The following is a 25,596-nucleotide window of genomic DNA, read 5'->3' as shown; positions in this document are numbered from 1 at the left end:
CATTGTTGAACCTATATTCCTCATGCAAAATATGGTGCTGTCCAGTTTGTCAAAAAATAATAATGTGTATTATCAGTATGATCCATTTGATTAGGGGTTGGTAAAAACTATTCATTTAGAGGAGAGCATTAGCTGATATATTCTACATGCTAAGAATGTTGTGTAACAATTTGCAAAATACAATCATGTTATCAGTCTTAGTATGCTCCATTCAATCATGGAGTTATTTAAAACTATTTATCTTGGAGAAGGGCATTAGTTGAAATTATCTTCCACATTCTAAGAATGTTGTGAGGTACCCACTTGCATGACCTTGATTTACAATATATGTTATCTAATATTGGCTTGGTAAATGTGACATGTTATCCTTGACTATCTTGGGAGCGTTTCATGAAAGGACTTGTCGGACGTTCTATCCGACAAGTCCCATTTTATCCGACAGTTACTATAGTAACAGAGCCTCTCAGCCAATCAGAATCAAGGAAAGATGTCAGATCTGACAACTTGTCAGACAAAAATGTTGATGAAACGGTCCCCTCATGCATTGCTTTTGTTTACCCCTTTTGTTGCATTTTCTTTTATGTTTTATCCATTTTAGGGCTGCCAAGGAAAACTCACGATGAAGCTCCGCGATAACATCTACATTGTTGGTGCCATTGGAATTGCATTCGGTCTTATTCAGGTAAAATGGGAACCTAACTAAAATTTACCCCCCTCCATAATAAATTTTAAAAATCCACAGTCTTTTTTTTCAATTTTCATGTCCATTCTGACCACTAATTAGCATTTGGATAGAATTGGCATCAGCCTTTTTGATCAAATCATTAACATTCACAAGGATAACGAAGAATCTTTTACTGTATTTGTATGATTTTGTAATTAACAGCAAATAACTTATTTTCTAAAATGTCTGTCTCAACTTGTCAGCGTATTGAAGTATGATATTCGTTTCACTTTCTTTGTTAAATTCAGATATGTCTGACATATCACAGAGCTTTGTTATGTCCTGGTATATGAGATTAGAAAATCCTCACTTTTTGTTGTTGTTTGATTGTTATTTCAACTCTTTATTTAATCCAACTTTTGATTATGTCTTATTGCTTATATGTCAGTCCTGATATTCTTGTGATATATGTTGTCATGTTGTGTATAGTTTATCTTGCAGTTCCTACTTTTTCAGTTAGTGTATATGTGTATTGTCTTTTGTGTAGTCTTCTTCAAAGTCCCCCTCCCACTTTCAGTCGGTGTAAAAATCGTGCATTGCATTTTTGTGAAGTAGTATTGCAAAATTACATTGTATATTGGTTTTACTGAATCAGGAGTGATCACTACAGCAAGTTTTTGTATAAGACACCCCCCACCCCCCCCCCCCCACACACACATATTCCTTATGTTATTTGCATGTATGCCAAATATACCCTACCAGATAGTTGAGCGCTTGGTTCATATCGTAAAATAACGCTAAAAGCTGTGTAACTACATCTATTAGACTGTAACAATATTGGGAGCTTGTACTGTAGCTGCTCAGTGATTGCTTCAAGTTAGGCCTTGTGTTAAGGCCCCGGGGGGGGGGGGAACCACTTCCATTCACGAGTGGATACCATGCGCGACCATGGGGTCTCGAAAAGCACCCTAAACACGTAATTTCCATATTCTGAAAATGCACCCCTACTCTTGGCGAATATTCCCTGAAATGAACCCCTAAACAAGTACAGGAATGTTTTATTGTTATGGGTCCTTCGGTCGTCGGCTTTACATTATTTGATTTAGTAAGGACCACACCTTCTGCACCTCGCGCAAATAGGACTCTAAACACGTAGTGTTGGGGCAAAAAGGACATCCTTTATGAAACATTTTAATTTTGTTTTATAATCCCCCCAAATTCGACCCTAAACACATAATTTTCCTAGCGAAATAGATACCCTTTTCTCATTATTTTTGTGTTTTTGACACCCTTATCACATTACGTACGTAACGTGCCCTATCGTGAAAAGGACATCCTTTTTACATGTTTTTTGGTCGCGCATGTTATCCACTCGTCAATGTAAGTGCCCCCCGGGGTAAAGGCACCTTGATTGATTAATTCATTAACATGCTCATTAGGGTCTGAGTCTGCACTGTGCAGACTATCTTTTGAATTAGTGAATCATTGCCGCTCCTGTTCAAAAACCAGGATCAGTGATTTTTCATCGTCTTCACATAAACATAGCATGTTTCAAAATATTACAAAGAAAATCAAGCGCCCTTTGTTTTTCTAATTATCCTTTCATAACGTGTAACAGTGCACATATTTTTGTATACAAAGAAATGGCAGGAGCCAAATCAAATTGGCTAATCCCGTAGTTCAGTGCGTTACTGCTGAAAGAATAAGGAATTTTCTCATGTAAATATATTTTCACCCCCTACAGATATTTGGAATGATCCTGTCTATGATACTTTACCTTGCGACAAAGGGGTAACTTCCCTGCATGCAGCGGCAGTCCAATCGACTACCTTAAACAAAACAAGTGCAAACAAAAGTAATTGACTTGACAACCCTCTCCTAAGCTCTCTCCTATTTTTTGCCGATTGCAAAGCCTTCCCACAATGCCCTTTTAGATATTTGTAGAAAATTAGAAAATGTACGAGTAGTGGAAGATTCTGTTTTAGTGACCGCATCTGGTCTTGGCCGGTTGATCTTGTTGATTGTAAAGTCAACTTGGTTCAGGTTTTATTGTGATTTATTTTCCCCTGCACCCCACACCACTGTTTATATTTCACCCCTGCAGATATTTGGAATGGTCTTTTCGCTGCTCCTGTACATTCAGCTCAGAGGGGAATGAGTAGATTTATCTTGAGTGCTTACCCTAATGGCAGTGCCAACCCAGCAAAAAAAATTAGTCTGTGTATGTGAAAAATGCCCCTCCTTAGAGAATGATAGAAGCATCCCTGTTAGAGCGAGTGCATTGAGCCAAAGGACTGTGCATGATTTGTTGTATGACTTCCTGCATGTGTAGTCTATCTGTTTAGTCTTTGATGATATTCCCAAGAAGATTTTGTGTAGAGAGACCAGTGCGCCTTGTTTTCAGTTTCTTTGTTTTTTGTTTATTGATCTTTATCTTTGTTTACATTTTCCCCATCTGCATGAGCCAACATGTAGGGTTTACATGTACATGTTAGCATGATAAATATATTATTACAAATAATAGAAATGCAGATGAGATTTTTGTTGAAGGAAGGCGTGTCAGTACTTTTACAGGTGCTTTCAAACAAAATCTGTAAGTTTTTAACCTATTGAGAACCATTTAGATCACAATTATCAGATTCGGAATGGTTAATACTTGTCAGCTGAAATTTTAATACATATTTTTTTTGTAGACTAGAATTTTGGCTGTTGCCAGGATTTGAATGCCAAACTTATTAGTTGAAGATATTGCTTATGGATATAGTTAATTCAGTTCCACCATGTTAAAAAAACATCTGGAGTAAAGAAGAAGAAGAAGAAGAAGAAGAAGAAGAAGAAGAAGGAGAAGGAGAAGGAGGAGGAGGAGATTAGGATGGAGAAAAAGGTTGTAAAAGATTTCAAAGAGGACAGTAAATCAAATGTTTCATTGCCATTTTGAAACCTCTGCATGATTTATTTGCCTGCCATTAATTAATATTCATGATTTTTTTGTCAAATTTGTCTTTTATTTTAGATTCCAGGTGCCTTCATTTATGACCCAGTCTTCAGCATGACTTAATTACTTTTCTGCTATACAGCATATTATAAAAGAGAGATCTTTTTTCATTTCAGCATGCCAATCATTTATTGAAAGCAAATACAGTACTCTCTGCATAAGTTGAACTTGCACAACCAAAATAATCTCTTGACTCGGAAGTATTATTTCAAACCAGAATAGGCAAAGCATATTTTAATAGAATCCAAGTTGAATTTCATTTCAATTTCAAAAAGTTGATTTGAATAAAAAGAGAAAAATCCAAAAAGCAAAACACAGAATATCTCATCAAAATCGAGTGTAAAAATAGGAAAGTTATGACGTTTTAAAGGTTCAATAATTTGACAAAACAGTTATATGCACATCCCGGTCCGTATGCAAATTAGAGGACTGATGATGTCACCCACTCATATGAAATATTCTAATTTTCACCTCATCGTCCTGTGAAACAAAGTTTTATTCCTCCATGAATATGTGGAATTACCTTTGTTTTTACATTTTATGTAAAATCTGTAAACATTGGAATATTGAAGAATTCAAACAATAAAAAGCAAAAGAAACATTGAGTGAGGGGCATCATCGACTCTCGTTTGCATATCACTGAGTTGTGCAGATAACTGTTTTGCGAAAAATAAGCGAAACTTGAAAGTGTCATGAATTCCTTGTTTTACATCCAATTTTGATGAAATTTTCAGTGGTCATGCTTGATTGATTTTTCTCCATTGATTTAAATCAACGCTTTTCAGGGGTGGACTTGACCTTTAAGCCCAGCAAATTTCTGTGGTTCAAAGGGATTCTACTTATGCAGAGTTTCCTGTGAGTTGGATGGTATTTCAGTATAAGTTTGAATAAGCTTTGATCCCTCAACTCCTGGAATGATTCTGACCAGAATGTTTCCGTTCCTTTCTCTTTTGTCACACAGGTCCTCGGTCTGGTGTTCTCCATGTGCCTCTACTGCTCCATAAGAGACGGAACTAAGGCATAAGATGGGGTACCGGTCTTTAGTATATTTAAATGGTTACATCAATTATGCATGATTTGTAATTAACTTAATCAATTCAGTGTCACACAATATTGTAAGGGACAGAGGGGTATTTGTTACAATTTTCCAGGAGTGGTTCCAATATTTTCTCAAGATATAGTATTTAAGTTATTGAAAGCTGGGTGATTTTCTTTTTAATTGTGTACATGTTGATTATGATTTTCGAGTAATGTTGAACTTTGTTGCTGTGATTTTGACGATTTGAATGCGATGAATGTCATATGCCAGGCATGCTACTGCCATAAGGTGATCATGTGATCACCATGGGGTGATCATGTGATTGCCATTGGGGATCATGTGATCGCCATGGGGTGAACATGTGATTGCCATGGGGTGATCATGTGATCGCCATGGAGGGATCATGTGATCACCATGTGGTGACCATGTGATCTTTGAAAGTCATGTCAAGGGCATACCAGTAGCATTCCATTGTATACATTCACCATTGTGACATTTCACCTGTGACGTTTCACCTTTGACCTAAAGTTACCTTAACTAGGATATAGTGAACTCTTGAAAAACTGCCTTTTCTAAAATGTCAACTTCATCTTCTTCCTTCGATTTATTCTTCTACCAACAATCTATTTTTCATACTGAACTTTTCGTCTTCCTTCCAGAAGCAAACACTTCTTTTTTTTACCTCACATCATTGTTGGGTCGAACAAAATGCAATATTATTCTTAGATTTTAATTCTTGAATTGATATCGAAAACAATTTATCCTTTTATATAAAAAAAAATTGTCACTATTTTTCTTACCGCGATTTGGGCAGTCTAATAAAATGATTATACTATGTTAACAAAACTCTGAAGAGAGATAAACAAAAGTGACACAATTTATTTTGTATTTGGCCAAAAAATATTTTCATAAGAGAAGATAATTTTATTAGGGATGAAATTTGTTATATGGGGATGTATGTGAAGCTACTTCGCTTTTTTTTCAGAATTGTACTTAACAACCGGCTTGAAATATTCACCAATATTTCCAGTTAATGCAAAATTACTTTTTCAGAGTTTTCCAACTCTTCTTCCTATATTGAATAGATTCACAACGACTCACCCTATTTTTAGTCTGAAAACGCAATGAAACGAGGCTGATGTTTCAAAATACATTCAGGGATTGGACTAAAACTTGCCTTTTGGTAGTTTCTTGTAGACGGGTTAGAGAATTAGACTCTTTCAACATTTAAAAGCTGACTACCGTACACAGATTTTTAAGAGGCTGTATTTTTTGTATAAATTTTATTGACTATGCTGAATGTATCCTTGTGGTGGAGGTAGAGTTTAGTCGTCTTTTATGTATAGTTGCCAATTTGAGGATTACACCATGTTTTAGTACAATGATCAGTGTAGAAAATTGTAACAATGTTATTCTATACGGACTTGTTCATATATGATTGATTCATGCTAATGACGGTAATAGTGGAAAAAGTAAAACTTTTCCTGAGATTTTTTTTACTAGAGGTATGAAAATCATGCAATTTTTTGTGGAATGACTTCGATTTCAGTCTTTCTCCTGGGTAATTTTTACACTTTTTCACAGCTTTTTAATTTTTCATGAATGTTTGATACAAGAGCATTGGTTTTCATGATTATGTATGTAGTGACACAGGATAGCATACAAGTTATGTAATTATGTAGAACATACTCTTTTGCATGGTTATCTTGCTAGTTTTAATATGTCTGTTTTTAGGGAGATATGGTGTTTTATGAAATTTATTTCTTCTTTCTGTATTAAAATTCATCTTGTAGAGAAAAAAAATTGTGTTGTCAGATTCCATTTTTGGTTTTGAATTCACCAGAAAATTGATCATGTGTGGTTTGATGTTTGTAATTGGAATTATTAAAACTGATGGTCCTGGTGATGGTGATGATGATGATGTTGGTGATCATGATGGTGGTGGTGGGGGTGGGGTGGTGGCGATGATGATAGTGATGATGATAATGATGGTGACGATGATGGTGATGATGGTGGTGATAATGATTATGATGTGATGTGATGATGATAGTGATGATGATGATGGTGATGATGATGGTGGTGATAATGATTATGATGCTGATGATGATAGTGATGATGATGATGGTGATGATGGTGGTAATGATGATGATGGTCCTGGTGATAGTGATGATGGTGATGATGATGATGATGGTGATGGTAATGATGATGATGGTGGAAACGATGATGGTGGTAATGATGATGGTGAGTGTGGTGATTATGATGATGTTGAGGATGGTAATTTTGGTGATGATGATGGTGATGATAATGATGATGATAGTGATGAGAATGATGGTGTGATGATAGTGATGATGATGGTTATGATGAGGATGATGATAATGGTGATGATGGTGGTGGTGGAAATGATGATAATGGTGATGATGGTGGTGGTGGAAATGATGATAATGGTGATGATGGTGGTGGTGGAAGTGGTGATGATGACAGTGGTGATGATAGTGATGATCATGATGGTGGTGATAATGATGATGGTGATGATGATGATGGTGGTAACAGGTAATGATGCTGATGGCCCTGGTGATAGTGACGATGGGGATTATGACGGTGGTGATGATGGTGATGATGATGAGGCTATATGATGGTGATGATGATGAGGCTATATGATGGTGATGATAAAGGCGATGATGGTGACAGTGATTATGATAATGATAGTAGTGCAGGTGCTGGCGATGATGGTGATCATGATGTTGATGGTGGTGGTGGTGATGATGGTGATGGTGACGGTGATACTGATGATCATGATGATGATGATAGTGATAATGGATTTTATGGTGGTCATATATTCAGAGGTGCCAAGTAGTACTGGTTTTCAGTAATTATTACTGAAAAATGAGAAAGAATACTAGTGGTTTCATGCAAATATCCGATCTCTAAAGTCTGTCCTGTGGTATACCAAAAGACAGATTTTCAGCCTTTAAAACACTGGAATGTTCTTGATCAGGTTGGCATCTCTGCATATACATGTAGGTGATAGTGTTGATGGTGTGTAGTGGTAATGAGGCTAGTTATAATGATAAGGTAATGATTGTGATAGTGGTATATTAACCGCAATTGGCAGTGGAGATGAGTAGATATCGTGAAGATATCGAGCCGTACGTGGAGCGTTGTGGCCCAGTGGATTAGTCTTCGGACTTTGAAACAGAGGGTCGTGGGTTCGAATCCCAGCCATGGCATAACTTCCTTCAGCAAGAAACTGATCCACAATGTGCTGCACTCAACCCAGGTGAGGTAAATGGGTACCGGTAGGAAGTAATTCCTTAAGAAGCTGTGTGCGCTATGAACGCCTAGCTTAGCCGGGTAATATAGGAGCACCTAATAAGGTGGATATGTGCGCAATATAAATATCCTATATTATTATTATTAGTTTTTATACTATTTTTACTGGGGGGGGGGGGGGTGGAAATGTCAATCCCAAACGGCGATCACTCCTTATTTTAAAAAGTTTATTACCCCACATTTCTTTTTCTATAGTATGTACATATATATTTAATAGTTATTGATAATAATACAATTTTGGGGGAGGGAGGGGGGGGTCGCACTGAATTTCTGAATATATGAATGAAACTATCTAGAATCTTGCAGATTCATATTCATTTCATCACTAATTTTTCTCCGCAATATCTACCATCATTCCTTTTTTCATTATTTTAAAAACAATTCTACATGCATATAGCCTTTCTAGTCATCTGGATGCATGACAAAATAACACTGCCTTGTGGCCGGGATTGAACCACGGACTTTCATCTCACAAGTCAGGCTTCTTAGACCACTTGACCGTGGCACGTCTAAAATTCGTCCATGCGTTTGACCGGGGCTTTTGACCACGTAGCCTATCGGAATGGCCCAAATTGTTGTCCACAAACAAAATGCACAATGTTGTCCACAAACAAAATTGCAATACGCCATCTAACGACCAGCAGAAGATAGGGCGTAGGATCGGTGAGTTTTTCCATGTTTTCTCGGGACCGAAAAATTGTTAGTGTTGTTGAAGTGTTCCTGCTCGTTGGCCTCGCCCTCTCGGGGGGGGGGGGGGGCCATGAAAAACTCCTTGTAGTGGAGAAAAATAAAACAATTACATATATACAATAAATAAATAAAGAAATTAATATACATATTTTTTTTCTTTTGAATGCCTATTAACGTAGACGTCAAATGGTTTAATTATACCAGCTTGGTGTTTTCCCACCAGCATAAAGCTGTCCTGCCGAATTGCCATACAAAAAAAACCCTAGAAGGTTGGTATACGCTTCTGCTAATGAATTCTAATGATGACGGGGACGCTGTAGACGATAATGATGATGAATATAAATGATGATGACAATGATTGGTGACTGGTGATGATCACAATGATTTTGATGATGATGATGACGACTGGTGATAATGATGATGGTGATGATCGTGGTGATGATGATGATGATAATGACTGGTGATAATGATGATGGTGATGATGGTGGTGATGATGATGATGGTGATGATGATGAGATGATGGTAATGATGATGATGATGATGATGATGATGAAGATGGTGATGCATGGCCATAATGATGATGATGGTGATGATGATGGTGGTGGTGGTGGTAGTGATGACGGTCCTGGTGATGATGATGATGATAGTGATGATGATGGTGATAATGATGGTGATAATGATGATGATGATGATTATGATGATGATGGTGATGATGATGATAATGATAGAGGAAATGATGATGATATTGATAATAATGATGATGGTGACAATGGCTACGACGACGATAATGATGATGCCGATGGTACTCTAAAACTTGGAGGATTAAGGAGAAGAGTTGGAGGAAAAACGGGATGAGGAGAATAAGTAGCAGCGGCAGGAGATGTGATCTTTGAAGATAATGATTTGTTGACGAACATTCTTATCGTCATAATTATGATGACGAAGCCAAGGCTTCCCAGTAGTTAAAAATGATGGGCTCGAATCAATTTTCAAAAACTCAAGAGAAGTGGAAGGGGGATGACGTTCTATAGGCCTAATAGGTTGACCAATACTTGCCGTTCCATGCAAATAGATGAATAATGGAGCAACATGGAGAAGAAACCCGATTCAAGCGGGGGGGGGGGGGGGCAGGTGTGGTCGCTTTTCATTCTACAAAAGAGGGAGAGAACACTTGCCCCCAATTATTATGGTGTTGACTGGAGTATAAGGGACAGAACCGGTTATTTATCTGGGTGTAATCATTCAGTTAGTTAAACACCTATAGCAACACTTTTGGTTGTAACTTTAACTGTCTTTGGTGTTATATTCGAACTGTACATGGTGTTGGCCTAACTTTATTAACAGCTTACGGTAACACGACACCAACTATTGTTAGTTTTAACACCCAATTTTAAAGTGCAATGTAAAAAATATTCCTGTTGTGCCGCCTTTAAGCCCTGTTTACTACACAGAACATTGGCTCATTCGTTATCACAACCTTAATAAGAACTTCTTGTGAAGATTGACTCATTTCCAGTCGTTTCTTCCGCTGCGGTGTATCCTGCGCACTGCAAAGCACGTTCACGCCCAGCAATCCACTCACACAGACGACTGGCCTTCGCGCTCAGCATCTCTAAATGAACTTAATTAAAAAGATCATTCTTTGCAGTAACATCCGGTCATATAGTTATTCCCATGAGTCTCAAACTGCTACTACAATTGAAAGTAGACAGTTAGTACTACATGCCGACGTAATTACATCTTGGATTTAACTTCGCGAAGTTACAGCTACTTGGATCTTGAGAAGGAAGGTTTATATCTGGATTCATTTATCGGTAAGTGTTACCACTTTTAGACTAGCTTGGCCGTTACCATTTATTTCGTGGGTCCATCTAAACTTATTTTGTTATCTTGTCAGTTCGGCATTAACAAAGAATCTTATCACTGCTTGATCAAGAACATGACTTGGAAGATGTTAAAAGAGAATAGAAAATCATGTTGTATATAAAAACAAAAATTCAATGGCCGAATTAACCACAATCGGGTGCTAATAATGTCATAATTATCAAACAATTTCTACACAATATATTAAAGTTTATGGTTATGGGTGTGCGAGGGTGGGGCGTCTTTTAGGAAAAACGGATGTTGTTGAAGTTTTGAAATTTATTCCCGTTGCAACAATGCAGTATTCGGTAACAGAGGTTTTTGTGGTGGTTATGGGGGGGGTCTCATTTTTTTTGAAAATATCTGTGTTTATGTAATGAACACTATATACCACGCTAAATTAAAGAAAACATGTTCTAATAGGTCTACTAAAACATTCTAGATGTAGCGAGACAATGTTTCGAGATAGACATTTAAAGCGGACTGGGCGGGTGAGTCATGGGGCGGGAAGCGCCTCGGGACCGCTCTAAACACTTCAGCGGAAATTCACATCAATTTCAAACTTCCGATAAACAATGCAAACAGGGTGTGGGGGAGATTGGAAAGGGAGGGGGGCTCTGATGGGTTATTGCGTGAATCTTCCTCTAATATGTGTAAAAAGTTGATATCCAATGCTCTCATTTAGGAATGCCTGTGAGTACGTAGCACAGAGAGCCAAACAATATTTGTGGGTGCCAGACACAGTAAAAACAAAAATTATACAACGCTGTTTACTGTATGAACCTTACAGTAATTGTATAAACAGTTTAAACAACCGTTTAAATCTTAAGCAACAAAGTTTAATTTTCATTATCTAATTTGCAATAAATTAAACAGGATTGTTTAAACGGTTAAACAAATACTGTAAGGTTCATATAGTAAACAGCGTTGTATAAAATCATAAACAGCGTTTTACTGTGGACATGGTAAATAAAGAAATACATGTATTTCTGAATAGTCGCGAGAGAGCAAAATTTGTGTACCCTCTTGATATAGAAAATATCTAGAAAATATCATTATATATCACTCTTTTTATCTCTTTACCTTTATTCTTTATCTTTCTTGGTAGTGGAACTTTGCGCGCCGGGGGAGGGGGGGGGTGCCCCAAGCCCCGCCTCCATGCACGAGGGGTAGGAGCAAGTTTGCAAAAGCTTGAAAGCTTGCAATGATGTGTTAACAATATCAAACGTTTAACTAGCACAGACACCGTGGACACTCGTGTCACTGGTGTATAAAGGAAGCGGGGGCTTGGGATCCGTCCCCCCTCTCCCGAATAAAAAAATACCATCGATAGCTCTTCACTTTCGGCTGAGCCCCACTATTTTCAAAAGCTTCCATTTTCCACTTAACATTATTTTATCGCCACCAAGTTCTTACTTAAAGGTCAAGTCCACCCCAGAAAAAAAATGTTGAATTGAAGAAATAGAGAAAAATCAAACAAGCATGACGCTGAAAATTTCATCAAAATCGGATGTAAAGTAAGAAAGTTAAGACATCTTAAAGTTTTGATTATTTTCACAAAACAGTGATATGCACAATCAAGTGACAAGCAAATGAGAGAGTCGATGAGGACCAACTTGACTGAACCTTTATATAGTATTAAACAATGCTATAATTCCACATGTTCAGGGAAGAATTAATCGTTGTTTCACATGACAATGAGAAGAAAATTAGAAAATGTAATATTTCATATAATAAAATGCAGAAGAAATAGTGAGTGGATGATGTCACCAGTCTCCTCATTTGCATACATACCAGCTAGGATGTGCATAATCTGTTTGTGAAATTAAGCAAAATTTAAAATGTCATAACATTTTTTTTTGCATCCGATTTGATGAAATTTTCAGCGTTATGCTTGTTGGATTTTTCTCTTTTTATTCAAATCAACTTTTTGTTGGGGTGGACTTGTCCTTTAAACGTAAGTTTGATAAACAGGCCTATACGTCTTCCTATCTGAAACCGACCAAACGGTTCTGAATTCCATTGACTATGTCCTGTGTGGTTACACTTCGTAATTCCGATGGTTCTTTATTCCGAAAGTTCGTAATTCCGAAACAAGTAAATTGCCTATACCTCGATGTTCGTTAATCCGAAAACGTAAAAGGGTTCGTTAATCCGAACATTTGTGGCGTTATTCCGAAGGTTCGATGTTCCGAAGGTTCGTTAGTCCGAAAACGAAATAAGGTTCGTTGTTCCGAAGGTTCGTTAGTCCGAAAACGAAATAACATTCGTTGTTCCGAAGGTTCGTTAATCCGAAAACGAAATAAGGTTCGTTGGTCCGAAAACGGAATATGGTTCGTTAATCATTACGTTTTCGGACTAACAAACCTTCGGAATTACGAACCTCATTTCGTTTCCGGATTAACGAACCTTCGGAATTACGAACCTCAATCTGTTTTCGGACTAACGAACCTTCGGAATTACGAACCTCATTTCGTTTTCGGACTAACGAACCTTCGGAGTTACGAACCTTCGGAATAACGAAGTTTCGGAATTACGAATGTAAGCGGTCCTGTGTCGCAAGGCTCATTTTGTGCAGAGAGTGTTAATGATATGTATTTATTATTTCAAACCATGAACATTAGCAGACTATAAGAAGATCAAGATCGGAAGTGATAAAACACAGATAATATATTAATCTATCGTTTCCTCTTCAGAACTTAAAACAGTCATGGTAAAGGGGCAACTTGTCTGAATGCACTCTTAAAAGGAGTCGATCAAAATCGCCACTGGGTTGGTTGAAAAAATATTAAATGGTTAGAATCTACAAGGATTTAGGTTATTACTAGTATACATTTTTACCAATATACATTACCCAACAGAATGGACAGTATGTTACCCAACATTTTAAGTGTGTAAACAGTCCGATAACCCTACAAAGGGCTCCTGATCATAATTACAACAGATTTATTTGGAGTAAATAAATCCAGAATATTCACCAAAATTATAAACAATGAAATTCATTACAACAGCAACAAGAAATCGATAGCAAAATTGCTGGAAAAGTTTTGAAAATGTAATTATTCAGGGAAAGGAACAGAACATTTATATGTTTAAACTTGCAAGTGTATGAGAAATGAATTTGATCTACAGCTCACGAGAATACACACTTTACAGGTCACCAAACTAATGAGCGCATGTTGAATCAAATTTTATTCCAGAAATAACGAATAACTTTACCTAATAATCCCCCTTTGATATTTTTTCTGACTGCTTTTGGTCATAATCACTGTCACACAACATGTGTATTATGATCTTAAAAACGGGGGAGGGGGGGGGGGGGCAGGGGCCGCTGAACGGTTTTCAAAGTATGGGGGGGGGGCTGAGCCAAAAGTGGCGGGGCCGACCATGCAAAAAATCACAATCATAATTTATGGTAATTTTAACGTTTTTGTACATGGTTTTGGGAAAGGGGGGGGGGGAGCTGAAGCGCCCCCGCCCCCTGCTTCCGCGGCACCTGGGGGTGGGGGTAGTAACTGATGAGGGGTCCCCAAGGCCGAATATTTTAATTTCATAATCACTGGATGTATAATAGGACTATAGTTTCAGGGTATCTTGTCCCGTTGTTTATGGTATCTTTATTATGTACATTTAATTAAGTCAAAAATAATTGATGGTGAATAAAGTATATATTCAACATTTTATTCCCCCACAAAAAAAGCACAAAAAAATAATGAATAAATAAAAAATAAAAGATGAAAATGACTGAATCTTTTTTTAATTCACACATCCAAATCAGGGAGTTCCCAACACCCTGCCCAAATTTTCGCAACGTAATTTTATTACATGGAATGACTCGGAATTGGATACCAAAATATTTCACGAGTCAAGGAAATATCACCAGAATCTGCGACGAGTGCAATAAAATTTACCAATGACTGCTACTAACATGACTAATGACTTGTTCTATTGACCAGTCTCGGTTTTGAGGATAGTTTATCAAATTACAAGGATCTAAACTGATATCTTTTAAAACATTTATAGGCAAATACACATCATTTTGCTCGGGCATTATATTGATAATATTTACAATTGAAACAGTAAAAAAAAAAGAAATCCCTCGGCTTTGCCTCGGGCGCGTATTAAAAAGTATCATATCTTTTAGGATGAGAGCAATAACATTTGCCAATGACTGCTACTAATGACTAGTTCTTTTGACCGGTCTTGGTTTTGAGATGAGGATGGCTTTAAGGATCTACAGTAATATCTGATAAAACATATTAAGCTAATACATATAATTTTGCTCGGGCATTGTATTGATAACATTTACCAATGAAACGGTAAACAAATTCCCTCGGATTTGTCGCGGGCGTATTACAACTTTTTTAAAGGTACTACGCCGTTCAATGACTTCGATTGTATGTATTACTTGGCTATATAATAGTGACATCGATAGTATGTAATGATAAGTCTAATGGTAACATAGGGTATTTTGTGTATTCCACATAATTGTGTTCAAGGGCCCGGCTAAGCAGGGCTACCGATTTCGATGCGCACGGCTTTTTGAAGAATTACAATTACTGCCAGTGCCCATTTCCTTCACCGGGGTTGAGCGCAGCACATTGCGGATCAATTTCTTGCTGAAGGCATTTCGCCATGGCTGTGATTCGAACCCACGACCCTCTGCTCCAAAGTCCGAAGACTAATCCTTGAACCTCGAAGAAGTACTCTCCGAAAAAGCGTATACACGCTGTCTTGGGGGTTTTTCATGAAAGGGCTTGTCGGACGTTTTATCCGACAAGTCCCATTTTATCCGACAGTTACCATAGGAACAGTGCCTCTCAGCCAATCAAAATCATGGAAAGATGTCAGATCTGAAAACTTGTCGGATGAAAATATTGATGAAACGCTCCCCCTGGAGAGGCCGGGTTGTGCTGTGTCAGGTGCTGCCAGTGCTTCAGGTGATGTGGTGATCCTGTGGTGGTATTCTTGGTGCACTATGTACACTCCTCTAAGCCACAATTTGGCTAATATTTTACCAGCGTGTATTACTTATGATTCTTATTTCACATGTATTCTTTTCCCTTCTTTTTCCCCTTCCTTCACCCAGGAATACAGACCCACCATATACAAGATGAGGGGAGATACAAACTGCACAAAGTACACGTTGGTAGCCTTCAATGCGATTCTCTTTGTGAGTACAATGCCTGATCCATTAAAAAAAAAATTATATTGTGACGTCACATTTCTTATGATAAAAACAGAGAAATCAGACAAACATAATTTTGGACAAGAAAGTTAATAGTTTTCATGTTTTCAGTTCATGCTTTCAGTGGTGGATCCAGGGGGAGGGAGGGGGCATGCCCACGTCAAAATAATAGATTCTTTTTATCGAGAAAATGTACACTGTATAGAAGAGATTAGTTTATTGAATGTAATTCTATTACTTTTGGGGATATAAAAAACCTGATAAAAAAGACGTAGGCTAATGGATATGTATGTGGCAACGCAAAAAATTGCCTTATCTGGCCTTATTGCGAAAGTCGATCGCTCCTAATTTTGTTCTCTTTTGTTAATACAATATCTGTAGATATACAGAAGGGAGGGGGGGGGGGTATCGTTGCCTCATCGGAAAGTAAAATTGGTTCGTTATACTCCAAGGAGCATTACCCTCCATTTTCTTTTTTTATTTCTCTTTTTTCATTTCTCAGTCCAAGGTAAAACCTACTATTATTGAAATATATAATTTCTAATAATTTCTATATAATTTCTTTGATACTGTCTCTAGATTGTGGGAGGAGCCGTTCTTGGTGCGGGGGCGCATCTCCACATTAAGGAGGGGCCGTTTATGACGTTACTTCCCAGCATGCCTTTCCTGAACGTGGCGAACATCATGATCATTGCCGGGATCGTCATCCTCGTCGTTTCTTTCATCGGGGCTTACGGGGCTATTAAGGAACATTCATGTTTGCTACTAACGGTACGACTGATTTCATTGATAGATACTTAATACCTCGGTCACATTTGCTCTACGGCGGCCGTACGGCGAATCGAAAAACAGCCGTTTTAACACTTTATTTACGAGCTGTAGGTGGTTTGTATATAAGAATTAATAAAACGGCTGTGTTGGACTCGCCCTACGGCCGCCGTAGAGCAAATGTGACCGAGGTATTTACTGTCAACTTTGTACCTGCCCACTCCTAAGGACCGATTTATTAATTTACTATAATCATGATAATTGAGTTAGTTAATAATCATTATCAAATAAAAATGCATGGTTGTAGGGTTATAGACCGACGTATATATATACCTGCTCACTTAGTCGTTGATTTAGCTATAGATGGAACTAATATTTTGCTTAGTTAGCTTATCAGCTAGATATTTTATTTACCCGTTGACAACTGGAACCGGGTTACACCTGTACAAAGTCTATGGGAATAACATAATTCACTATTCGATAGGTTAATTAGGTACATCACTGTACAAATTTGCCTGTTAGCTTCCAATAAATGACCGGCAACGTGCCATATTTTTTTCTGCCAATCATTAATTTTGATCCATATCACCATTCATATGAAACTCATTGGTTTTTTTTTTATAATTCATTTATCTATTCATGAATGTTCACAATGTCACAATATAAATAAAATGTATGGGATCACATAGATAACATGGATAATTATTTAAAAATATACAAAGGTGCGACAATATGAGCCTAGAGCTTGAATGATTGGTTCAACACCTTTAAACTGAATTTGTATCACTTTAAACAAAAATACAGTGGAAAAAGAAAAGATAAGGAAGAGAATAGATAGATAAATGAATAGATAAAATAAATAGATATAAGAATACAACAGGTGAAAGGCTGCCTTGATAATAGTTGTTATTTATTAGTTATCATTTCATAACAAAAGATTGATTACCATATTTTGCTTTTCTTCTTTCAGTACTTCGTTTTCATGGTCCTCGTTTTTATCTTGGAAGTCTCTGCGGGGGGTCTTGGTTTCGCGTATCGCTGGCAGGTGGCCAAATATGTAGCCAATGAGATGCGAGCTGGTGGTTTAGCTAAATACAACGCGCCGGGAGAGGGCGGTCTAACAAAAGCATGGGACAAACTCCAGAGTACAGTGAGTAGAAGTCAACCCATTTTCATAATCCTGATTTCTTTTCAAATTTATTCACAACTTTTCCAAGGCAGTACCCCTAAAATATTCCAAGGTCAAGTAAAAATTAGAAATAAAAATAGAAGAAAAAGAGGAAGAAAGAAATAAAGGACGAGGGTGAAATACAAAATAATTTTCTGAATGTCGAAATGTAAAATTATAGATTTTCAATTAAAAGATTAAAACATTTTTTCGCCCACTGGCTTCGTCCTCTCACACTTTTTTGTGCCATACCCCATGCCCCCCTCGTCGCTCATAACTTCACTGATGTTCTGTTATTGTCATCTATAAGCTTCCTAAATAGGCTCCAAGTGAATGACAAGGAAAATCATAATAAACAAAAATGTAAGACGAATAATTTTTCTCCGTGTTTCTCATCAAAAAGTAAATGGCAGAAATGAGGAATATTTAAGGGTGCGTTTAATTCCCCTGTATGACATAATACATCCATGTTCGACTAAAGCAAAGTGCCCCAAATTATGTAATGTCTCCCTCTTTCTCATTTTATCTCCCCCAACTTCTTCTGACCTCCCCATACCCCCTCTCTCTTTCTCATCTTTTCTGATGTCTTTACCGCCCTTTTCCTCTTTTATTTTTCATTCTCCCCCTTTTTAAACCCCTCTTTAACTCTTTTATAGCTTGGGTGCTGCGGAGTTTTCAACGACACCGACTGGGCTAACACGGGGACCGGTATGTTCCTAGCCCGACAGACACCCGACTCATGCTGCCTCTTCCCCGCTCCGGGATGCGGCAAAGACGTCAACTCCGAGAAGTTCATCCGGGTAAGTATTTTCAGATACAGTAGCGAGAGTTTCGCGACTGCATGCAACGGGGATGGATTCTACAACGCAGTAAATATGTTGAAACTGCCCGTCAAAACGCAATGAAAAGCCTATAAAGGTAAATGCTGGTTTTGGTAACGATATCAAAATGAGTTCGTACAGAATCCAATGACATGACCACCAAAGTGTCTGTTTGTATAAATAAAACGCATGTGCCAAAGGATTCTGTAAGAAATTGTGTAATTGCTGAGAAATCAGCAAATCAAGCACAGGATTCGGGTAGAGCGTCAGACCCGACGCTCTAAGCAATAATTATACATTGTCCCACGTGCGCTTATTTAGCTGTGTTGGGGATCGTCGGTGTGAACATTTTTCAGCGTAGATTTCAAGATTTCACAAAGTTCAGTTAATGTAACTGTACCAGATCTAGATCCTCGATGATATACTGACAATTAAGCCTTGTTTTACAGACTTTCTCATGAAATCAGTGTTTACTTCAACTACTGGAATTTCTCTCTAAAGGTCTTTGTCGAAAATCGGTCAACCGGGACGGCAGATCGTTTCAGAATCTGAGCTAACGAAAACTACAAATACGCCGTTTGCCCAGATTCATGGATGACACTACTGGTTTGATTCACAAATCTTCGACAAAGACTGCTTTCTCATGAAAGGCTTGTGACAATACATTGTCTGCGTTCCTGAAAGCGTCTACATTGTGATTGCGAAAACACTCTTTTGATGGAGTGTAGGGAAGAGGAAGATGTAGGGTGGGGGGGAGGAGGTAGCTTGTCAATAGAAGGAGAAAAGTAAAAATCGCTTACCACCATAGAGATGTATACTAATTAGGCCTTACCACCTAAACTTTTATCAAAATCGGATGTAAAGTAAGAGCAGTGGTTTGAGCATTGGACTCATAATTTAAAGGTTGTGAGTTCGAATCCCAACTCAGCCATTGTCTCCCCTTTGATAAAAAGGCCCAAGACTGATATCTGTTGTCTATTATGTAAGCCTCTATGGCTGATTAACCTAGACGTAAAATGTTTCCAAGGTAATTGGTTAGATACCAGCTTGGCGTTTACCAGCAAAAAATGCTGTCCTGCCGAGTTCCTACGGGAGTTACCACAAAAAGAAACAGAAAGCTATGGCATTTTACAATTTAACGATTTCAGAAAATTATTTGCACATTATGGTGGGAATGCAAACTGATGACGTCACCACACCTTTTCTTTGAAATATTTAATTTTATTCCTCATTATAATGTGAAATTAATCTGATATCATTTTGGAAAATTTTGAATACAAATCTATCACAAATTTGGATTTTCATTTTGTAAAGGCTATTTCGCTCTCTCGCGGCTGTTTAGACCCCCCATTACGACAAAATGTAGCCTATCCCGTTAAAATTTGATGGCCCTTTGATAATAATAATGATATAGGCATTTATAATAGCGCCATCTATCTAGAAATATTCTATTCCGAGGCGCGTTTATTATTATTACCCGGCTTTAGCTCGAGCTGCCTTTCAGCGCTCATGCATTCAAGGAATTAGTCCTGCCGGGTACCCATTCACCTCACCTGGGTTGAGTGCAGCACAATGTGGATACATTTCTTCTGAAGGATATTACGCCATGGCTGGGATTCGAACCCACGACCCTCTGTTTCAGTCAGAAGAATAGGCCCTTTATACAACATTGCTTACCATTGAGCACTGCTATGTCTGTAAAGCGCTTAGAGACGTCGTTCCGATGTATTAAGCGCTATATTAAATGCGGAATATTATTATTATTATTGCTATGTTAAAAGGTCGGATGTTACTGGTGGTGAAGATGAAATACGTTACCATGGTAACTAACTTCTCTCCTTTTTTTCGTTTTTACAGGGATGCAAGGGCGCCATCATAATGGAGTTAGAATCGAAAGCCCATGTCGTTGGTATTGCGTGTATCATCATCGCAATTTTTCAGGTAAGAAAAGGACTTTTAATACATTAAGATCAGTCAATGCTATGTGATTTTGATGTTGATATATTGTTTTCTCCTAAATTCGTATAATCTCTGTAATACATTTTTCATAACATAAACAATTACGCAACTGTTACATTAATTACTGTTTGGGGCGTGAACAAGAGATAAAGTGTGCTAAAAATATCATTTCATAGAAAAGAACATTGCCGACCAATCGATTATCATAAAATTCACAATTTGCAGGATTTGCACGTTTGAATATTCCATAAAAATATATTATTTATTATTTTTACAAGGGATCCAAACACTCATGTTTCGAAATATAGGCCTACATTTCTTTTTTTTTATCACGGTGTTTTTTTTATCCTGAACAGATCTTCGGTATTGGACTTTCTTACACATTGTGGAAGAATGTCAATGAGAGGGGAGGCAACTACGTGTAAAAATGTAATCATGATTATTAACTGTAAAAACTTCACTGATGTGTATATACCGATCCACAACGCAAGAGGGCGACACATGCGCCGTCTCACACGCCCCAATTGCAAAAAGAGGCATGCACATTCATTCGACTGAAATAGATAGGGCAATCAACACGATCACTGAACGTCTTTGGCTCTAATTGGGAAGTGACGTCATTTTACTTTTGGAACTATTTGACTGGCTGAAGAACTACGGTTATTTTTATTGTTTTTTGGTGATGAATGAAATCTCGTCACGTAATGTTTTCCATGTTGATTTATTTCCAAAAATAAAGCGGTCAACATGATTATAATACCCTTAAATAATGTAAGATATTAAATGTGATATTTCATTCCCTGTATAAACATTATTCTCCCTAATGTACTAGTAATCCGTATATATTTTTTACTGCAATTTCACACGCGTATCTGAGGGAAAAATTACAGATCTATGCGACTCCTACTTGTATGTAGTTTATACACAGAGTATACAAAGACTTTAAGGATGCCTATCTTGTCTCGCGTTTCACCCAATGGCCCTTACGACCTTCTGACCTTGTCTAATCTTTCTTGGATCTACGCCACCAAAGGGTTGCACAGTGCAAAAAAAAAACGTTTGTTCTCTCTAAATTCCTTAGAATGAAACAAATTGTTATCAGGGACTGATGCACTGGATTGAAGCTTTCAATCTCATATATCGACATTGGATTCAATCTTATTCGATTGAAACTTTCAATCCAATTCAAGACTGGTCCCCGACAGGCTAGTATTAAATTGATTTTCAATCTACGGAATTTAGAGAGTTCAATTGCAAAAACGAGCGTAAGTCACCAGGGGCCCGTTGCAGAAAAGAGCTGCGTTTAAACGCAGGTCAAAAAATCAATCGCAAGTCCCTAATGCGCGCTGTTGATTGGCTGAAAATCAAGTTGCGCGTGATTTTTTAGAGTTACGATTGATTGCAACTCTTTCTGCAACGGGCCCCAAATCAAGCAGATTGGGGGCGTTGCAGTGTTGAGTTGAAATGATTTTACTACAAATATCAATTAAAGGGATGGTTTCTAAATTCACAGAGCAAAATGCTAAAAATTTGATCAAAATCGAATCACAAATATGAAATAACGAAGTTATTGAATTTTAAAGATTTGCATTATTCCGATGAAACAGTGTTCTAGGCACGTCTTTATGAATATTCAGTAGGTGGGCTGATGATGTCATATCCCCACTTGTTCTTTTGTATATGAAATTAGGTTTATTCAAACATTTTCGACCAAGAACTATAAACAATTGGATTGACAACTGATGAAGTGCATTAGTTATCTATTGGAGACACATAATGGAGACACATCATTTACAAATGTATGAAAAAATGAAATATTTATGATATCATGTAATAACATAAGAAAAAGGAAAGTGGGGGATGTGACATCATCAGCCCACCTAGAGAATAGCCATGACGATGTGCATACAACTGTTTTCACGAAAATATTGATAAACTTTAAAATTCGATAACTTCATTATTTGTTATCCGATTTTGATGAAATTTTCAGCATTTTGCTTTGTGAATTTTACACAGCAAAAAATGTGGTGTTAACCGGTGTACATAGAGGACCACACCAGTTAATTGGTGGTGTTAGTTTTACACCTATAGGTGTTATTACAACTTCTTTTGTTGTTACATTTACACTCTTTGGTGTTATGTTTAATCTCTAGGGTGTAATTTTAACACCTCAGGAATTGGTCCTCAATTAACACCAATTGGTGTCAGTTTTAATACCGCAGTTTTTACAGTGTACCCTAAGATAAATATCTTCAGCCTGGACCATCCCTTTGATTCAATTCATGTTTTCTTTTTTTTTTAATTTCATTTCCATTCGAACATGATACAAAGTAATCGGATACAAATTGACTTTTGAATCCGTATAAAATAGCGAATAAATCACTTGATTTCGGGGCTCACGATTGATTTTAAATTGAACGAAAGTTTCTTGTAAGGCCTCATAAACTCGTCAAAATGTGTAATGAGAAATCAAGTAGTTGGATTTTAAAATATGGGACAAAAAAGTGAAGCTGTTGTTTCATTATATTAGAGTTTTATTTAAGATTTAAGAGAAGATATTCTGACTAGACCCACACAGCAAAAACTGTGGTGTTAACCGGTGTACATAGAGGACCACATCAGTTCTTTTACACCGGTGTTAAATTGGTGGTGTTAGTTTTACACCTATAGGTGTTATTACAACACCTATGGTTGTTACATTTACACCCTTTGGTGTTATTTTCAATCTCTAGGGTGTTATTTTAACACCTCAGGGCGTGGTACTCTATTAACACCAATTGGTGTCAGCTTTAACACCACAGTTTTTACAGTGCAGGGTCCCGTTTCACAAAGATTTGTTATAATAACAATCAAAAAAATTCTGCAACAAACTACTATCAGCCAATCATATTGAAGGATTGCAGGAGCTGTTAACTGTTACTGTAAATTTGTTATTATGTTTTGTGAAACGGAACCTTGATGTCTGTGGAGGCTACTTTTTAAGAAGTGTATATTTATATTGATATTGAATGAATATGGGCGGCCATAAGTGCCAAAATTACCGATTTGAGAAATATATATGTACCGTGAAAATAAACTAAAATGCAGAAATAAATCTAAAAATAAAGAAATTTTTTAAAATAATTAAGATAACAAAAAATAGAAATTCACAGAATCAAACATTAGTGCAGAAATAAGGACAAACACAAAAACAAGACAATCGCAAAGAATAATAAATGATAAAAAATACGTAGATAACCATATAATTGAACACAATCACAGAAATATAGGTTCATGCAGGAATAGAGAAAGACTGAGAAATGTAAAGACATTCATAGAATTAAATACAACTTCAGAAATATAGACAACCGCAGAATTGAAGAGAACTACAGGAATAATAGAGACGTCAGAAATAAAGACATTTTCAAAATATAAGACAGCCAGAGAATTGTAGACAACCTAATAAATATAGACAATCTCAGAATTTAAGAAAACTTCAGAAACATAAACAACAAAATATAGACAACCTCAGAACACAAAAACTTCAGAAACATAAACAACAACAGAAATAGAGGCAACCTCAGAATACAGACAACGCAAAATTAAACAAAACGACTGAATTATAGTCCATCGCAAATAGCGCTACCTCGTCGAAAATAGAGACTGCAGAAATTCTGGAGAGCACAGAAATTCTGTAGAGCTGAGAAATAAAAGTACAGCACGTCAACATACTGGAAATGAGAGGGCAATAGAGGGCCACCACGCACGTGTATGATGCATGCATGCGACGAGTGCGATCGAGCATGTGATGTGCTATGGTTTTCATCGTTACCGGTATTTTGTATTACATTATCCCACTTGTTTTGGGATTTAATTTCAACCTCTATGGTTGATTACGTTTGTTGGGCCTGAACTTGGTAAAGAGGACTTCGTGAAACAGCGGACAAGTAGCTCACTATCTCCGATTCAGTCAAGAAGTTAGACTTATAACGGTGTTGAGAAACGGGCCCCATGATGTCTAATCTACGATGACCGGCGTGAAGTTGGTTGGATATTCGATATTCAAACTGTGAAGTTGGTTGGATATTCAGGTTCGATATTCAAACGCGTGTGAAGTTGGACAGATATTCAATATTCGATATTAAAAAATTAGGGGTTTTGAAAGCTAGCTAGGGGGTTTAAAAGGGGAACACGTCTCGGGCAACCATAAAATAGCTGGCTTGCCCTAATACGAGGATTTTTTAGGGGACAAAAGTCAGTGAATAAAAGGGTTGGAAATTTCTAATTTAATTGTTTTTTCAAGGGGCCCCCAGGGATATCCCGACGGCTAGCCAGGGTAACCACCTATCCTAACTTGTAGAACTCGATTCGGGTAACAAGATAAACACCTGCTTGACCCGCGCATGTACATTAAGGGGGCTCAAATTAGAAAATTAAAGGGAATAAAGGGCTATTTAGACCATTTTTTAATTTTAAAAAATTTTTTTCAAGGGGCTATCCCGACGGCCTAGCCAGGGTAACCACCTATCCTAACTTGTAGAACTCGATTCGGGTAACACGATAAACACCTGCTTGACCCGGTGCATGTACATTAGGGGGCTCAAATTAAGAAAATTAGAGGGAATAAAGGGCTTTTTAGACCATTTTTTAATTTAAAAAAGTATTTTTTCAAGGGGCCCCCAGGGATATCCCGACGGCCTAGCCAGGGTAACCACCTATCCTAACTTGTAGAACTCGATTCGGGTAACACGATAAACACCTGCTTGACCCGCGCATGTACATTAAGGGGGCTCAAATTAACAAAATTAAAGTGAATAAAGGGCTATTTAGACCATTTTTTAATTAAAAAAAGTATTTTTTTTCAAGTTGCCCCCAGGGATATCCCGACGGCCTAGCCAGGGTACCACCTATCCTAACTTAGAACTCGATTCGGGTAACAAGATAAACACCTGCTTGACCCGGGCGCATGTACATTAAGGGGGCTCAATTAACAAAATTAAAGGGAATAAAGGGCTATTTAGACCACTTTTTAATTAAAAAAAGTATTTTTTTCAAGGGGCCCCCAGGGATATCCCGACGGCCTAGCCAGGGTAACCACCTATCCTAACTTGTAGAACTCGATTCGGGTAACA

The 25,596-nt window shown here is 37.4% G+C and overlaps 2 protein-coding genes across 7 annotated transcripts in view; both read left to right on the top strand.

Annotated features, from left to right (window-relative positions):
- LOC121421733 (tetraspanin-9-like) overlaps positions 1-6,483 on the top strand; it is a 37,487-nt gene extending 31,004 nt beyond the window's left edge. For 4 of the 6 annotated variants that reach the window (XM_041616516.1, XM_041616519.1, XM_041616515.1 and 1 more), the window contains 2 exons: positions 599-682; positions 4,621-6,483. In XM_041616516.1, the coding sequence (XP_041472450.1) occupies positions 599-682; positions 4,621-4,683 (147 nt within the window). In that variant the 3' untranslated portion in view covers positions 4,684-6,483. Of the gene's footprint in view, positions 1-598; positions 683-2,408; positions 2,520-2,768; positions 2,886-4,620 lie in introns of all 6 variants that reach the window. The other 2 variants (XR_005971034.1, XR_005971035.1) reach the window with 2 other exon arrangements.
- A 3,806-nt stretch (positions 6,484-10,289) lies between these two features.
- On the top strand, positions 10,290-21,731 carry LOC121421256 (tetraspanin-9-like). The gene is made up of 7 exons (XM_041615918.1): positions 10,290-10,532; positions 15,671-15,754; positions 16,349-16,540; positions 17,508-17,687; positions 18,362-18,505; positions 20,384-20,467; positions 20,842-21,731. Exons 2-7 carry the CDS (start codon positions 15,695-15,697, stop codon positions 20,908-20,910), a joined length of 729 nt encoding a protein of 242 aa, XP_041471852.1. The 5' UTR covers positions 10,290-10,532; positions 15,671-15,694; the 3' UTR covers positions 20,911-21,731.
- The last annotated feature ends 3,865 nt before the right edge of the window (positions 21,732-25,596 follow it).

This window comes from Lytechinus variegatus, chromosome 9 (assembly GCF_018143015.1).
Source record: "Lytechinus variegatus isolate NC3 chromosome 9, Lvar_3.0, whole genome shotgun sequence".
In the NCBI taxonomy this organism is placed as follows: domain Eukaryota; kingdom Metazoa; phylum Echinodermata; class Echinoidea; order Temnopleuroida; family Toxopneustidae; genus Lytechinus; species Lytechinus variegatus.
Note: the sequence above shows the minus strand (reverse complement) of the source record. Positions and strands in the feature narration are given on the sequence as shown.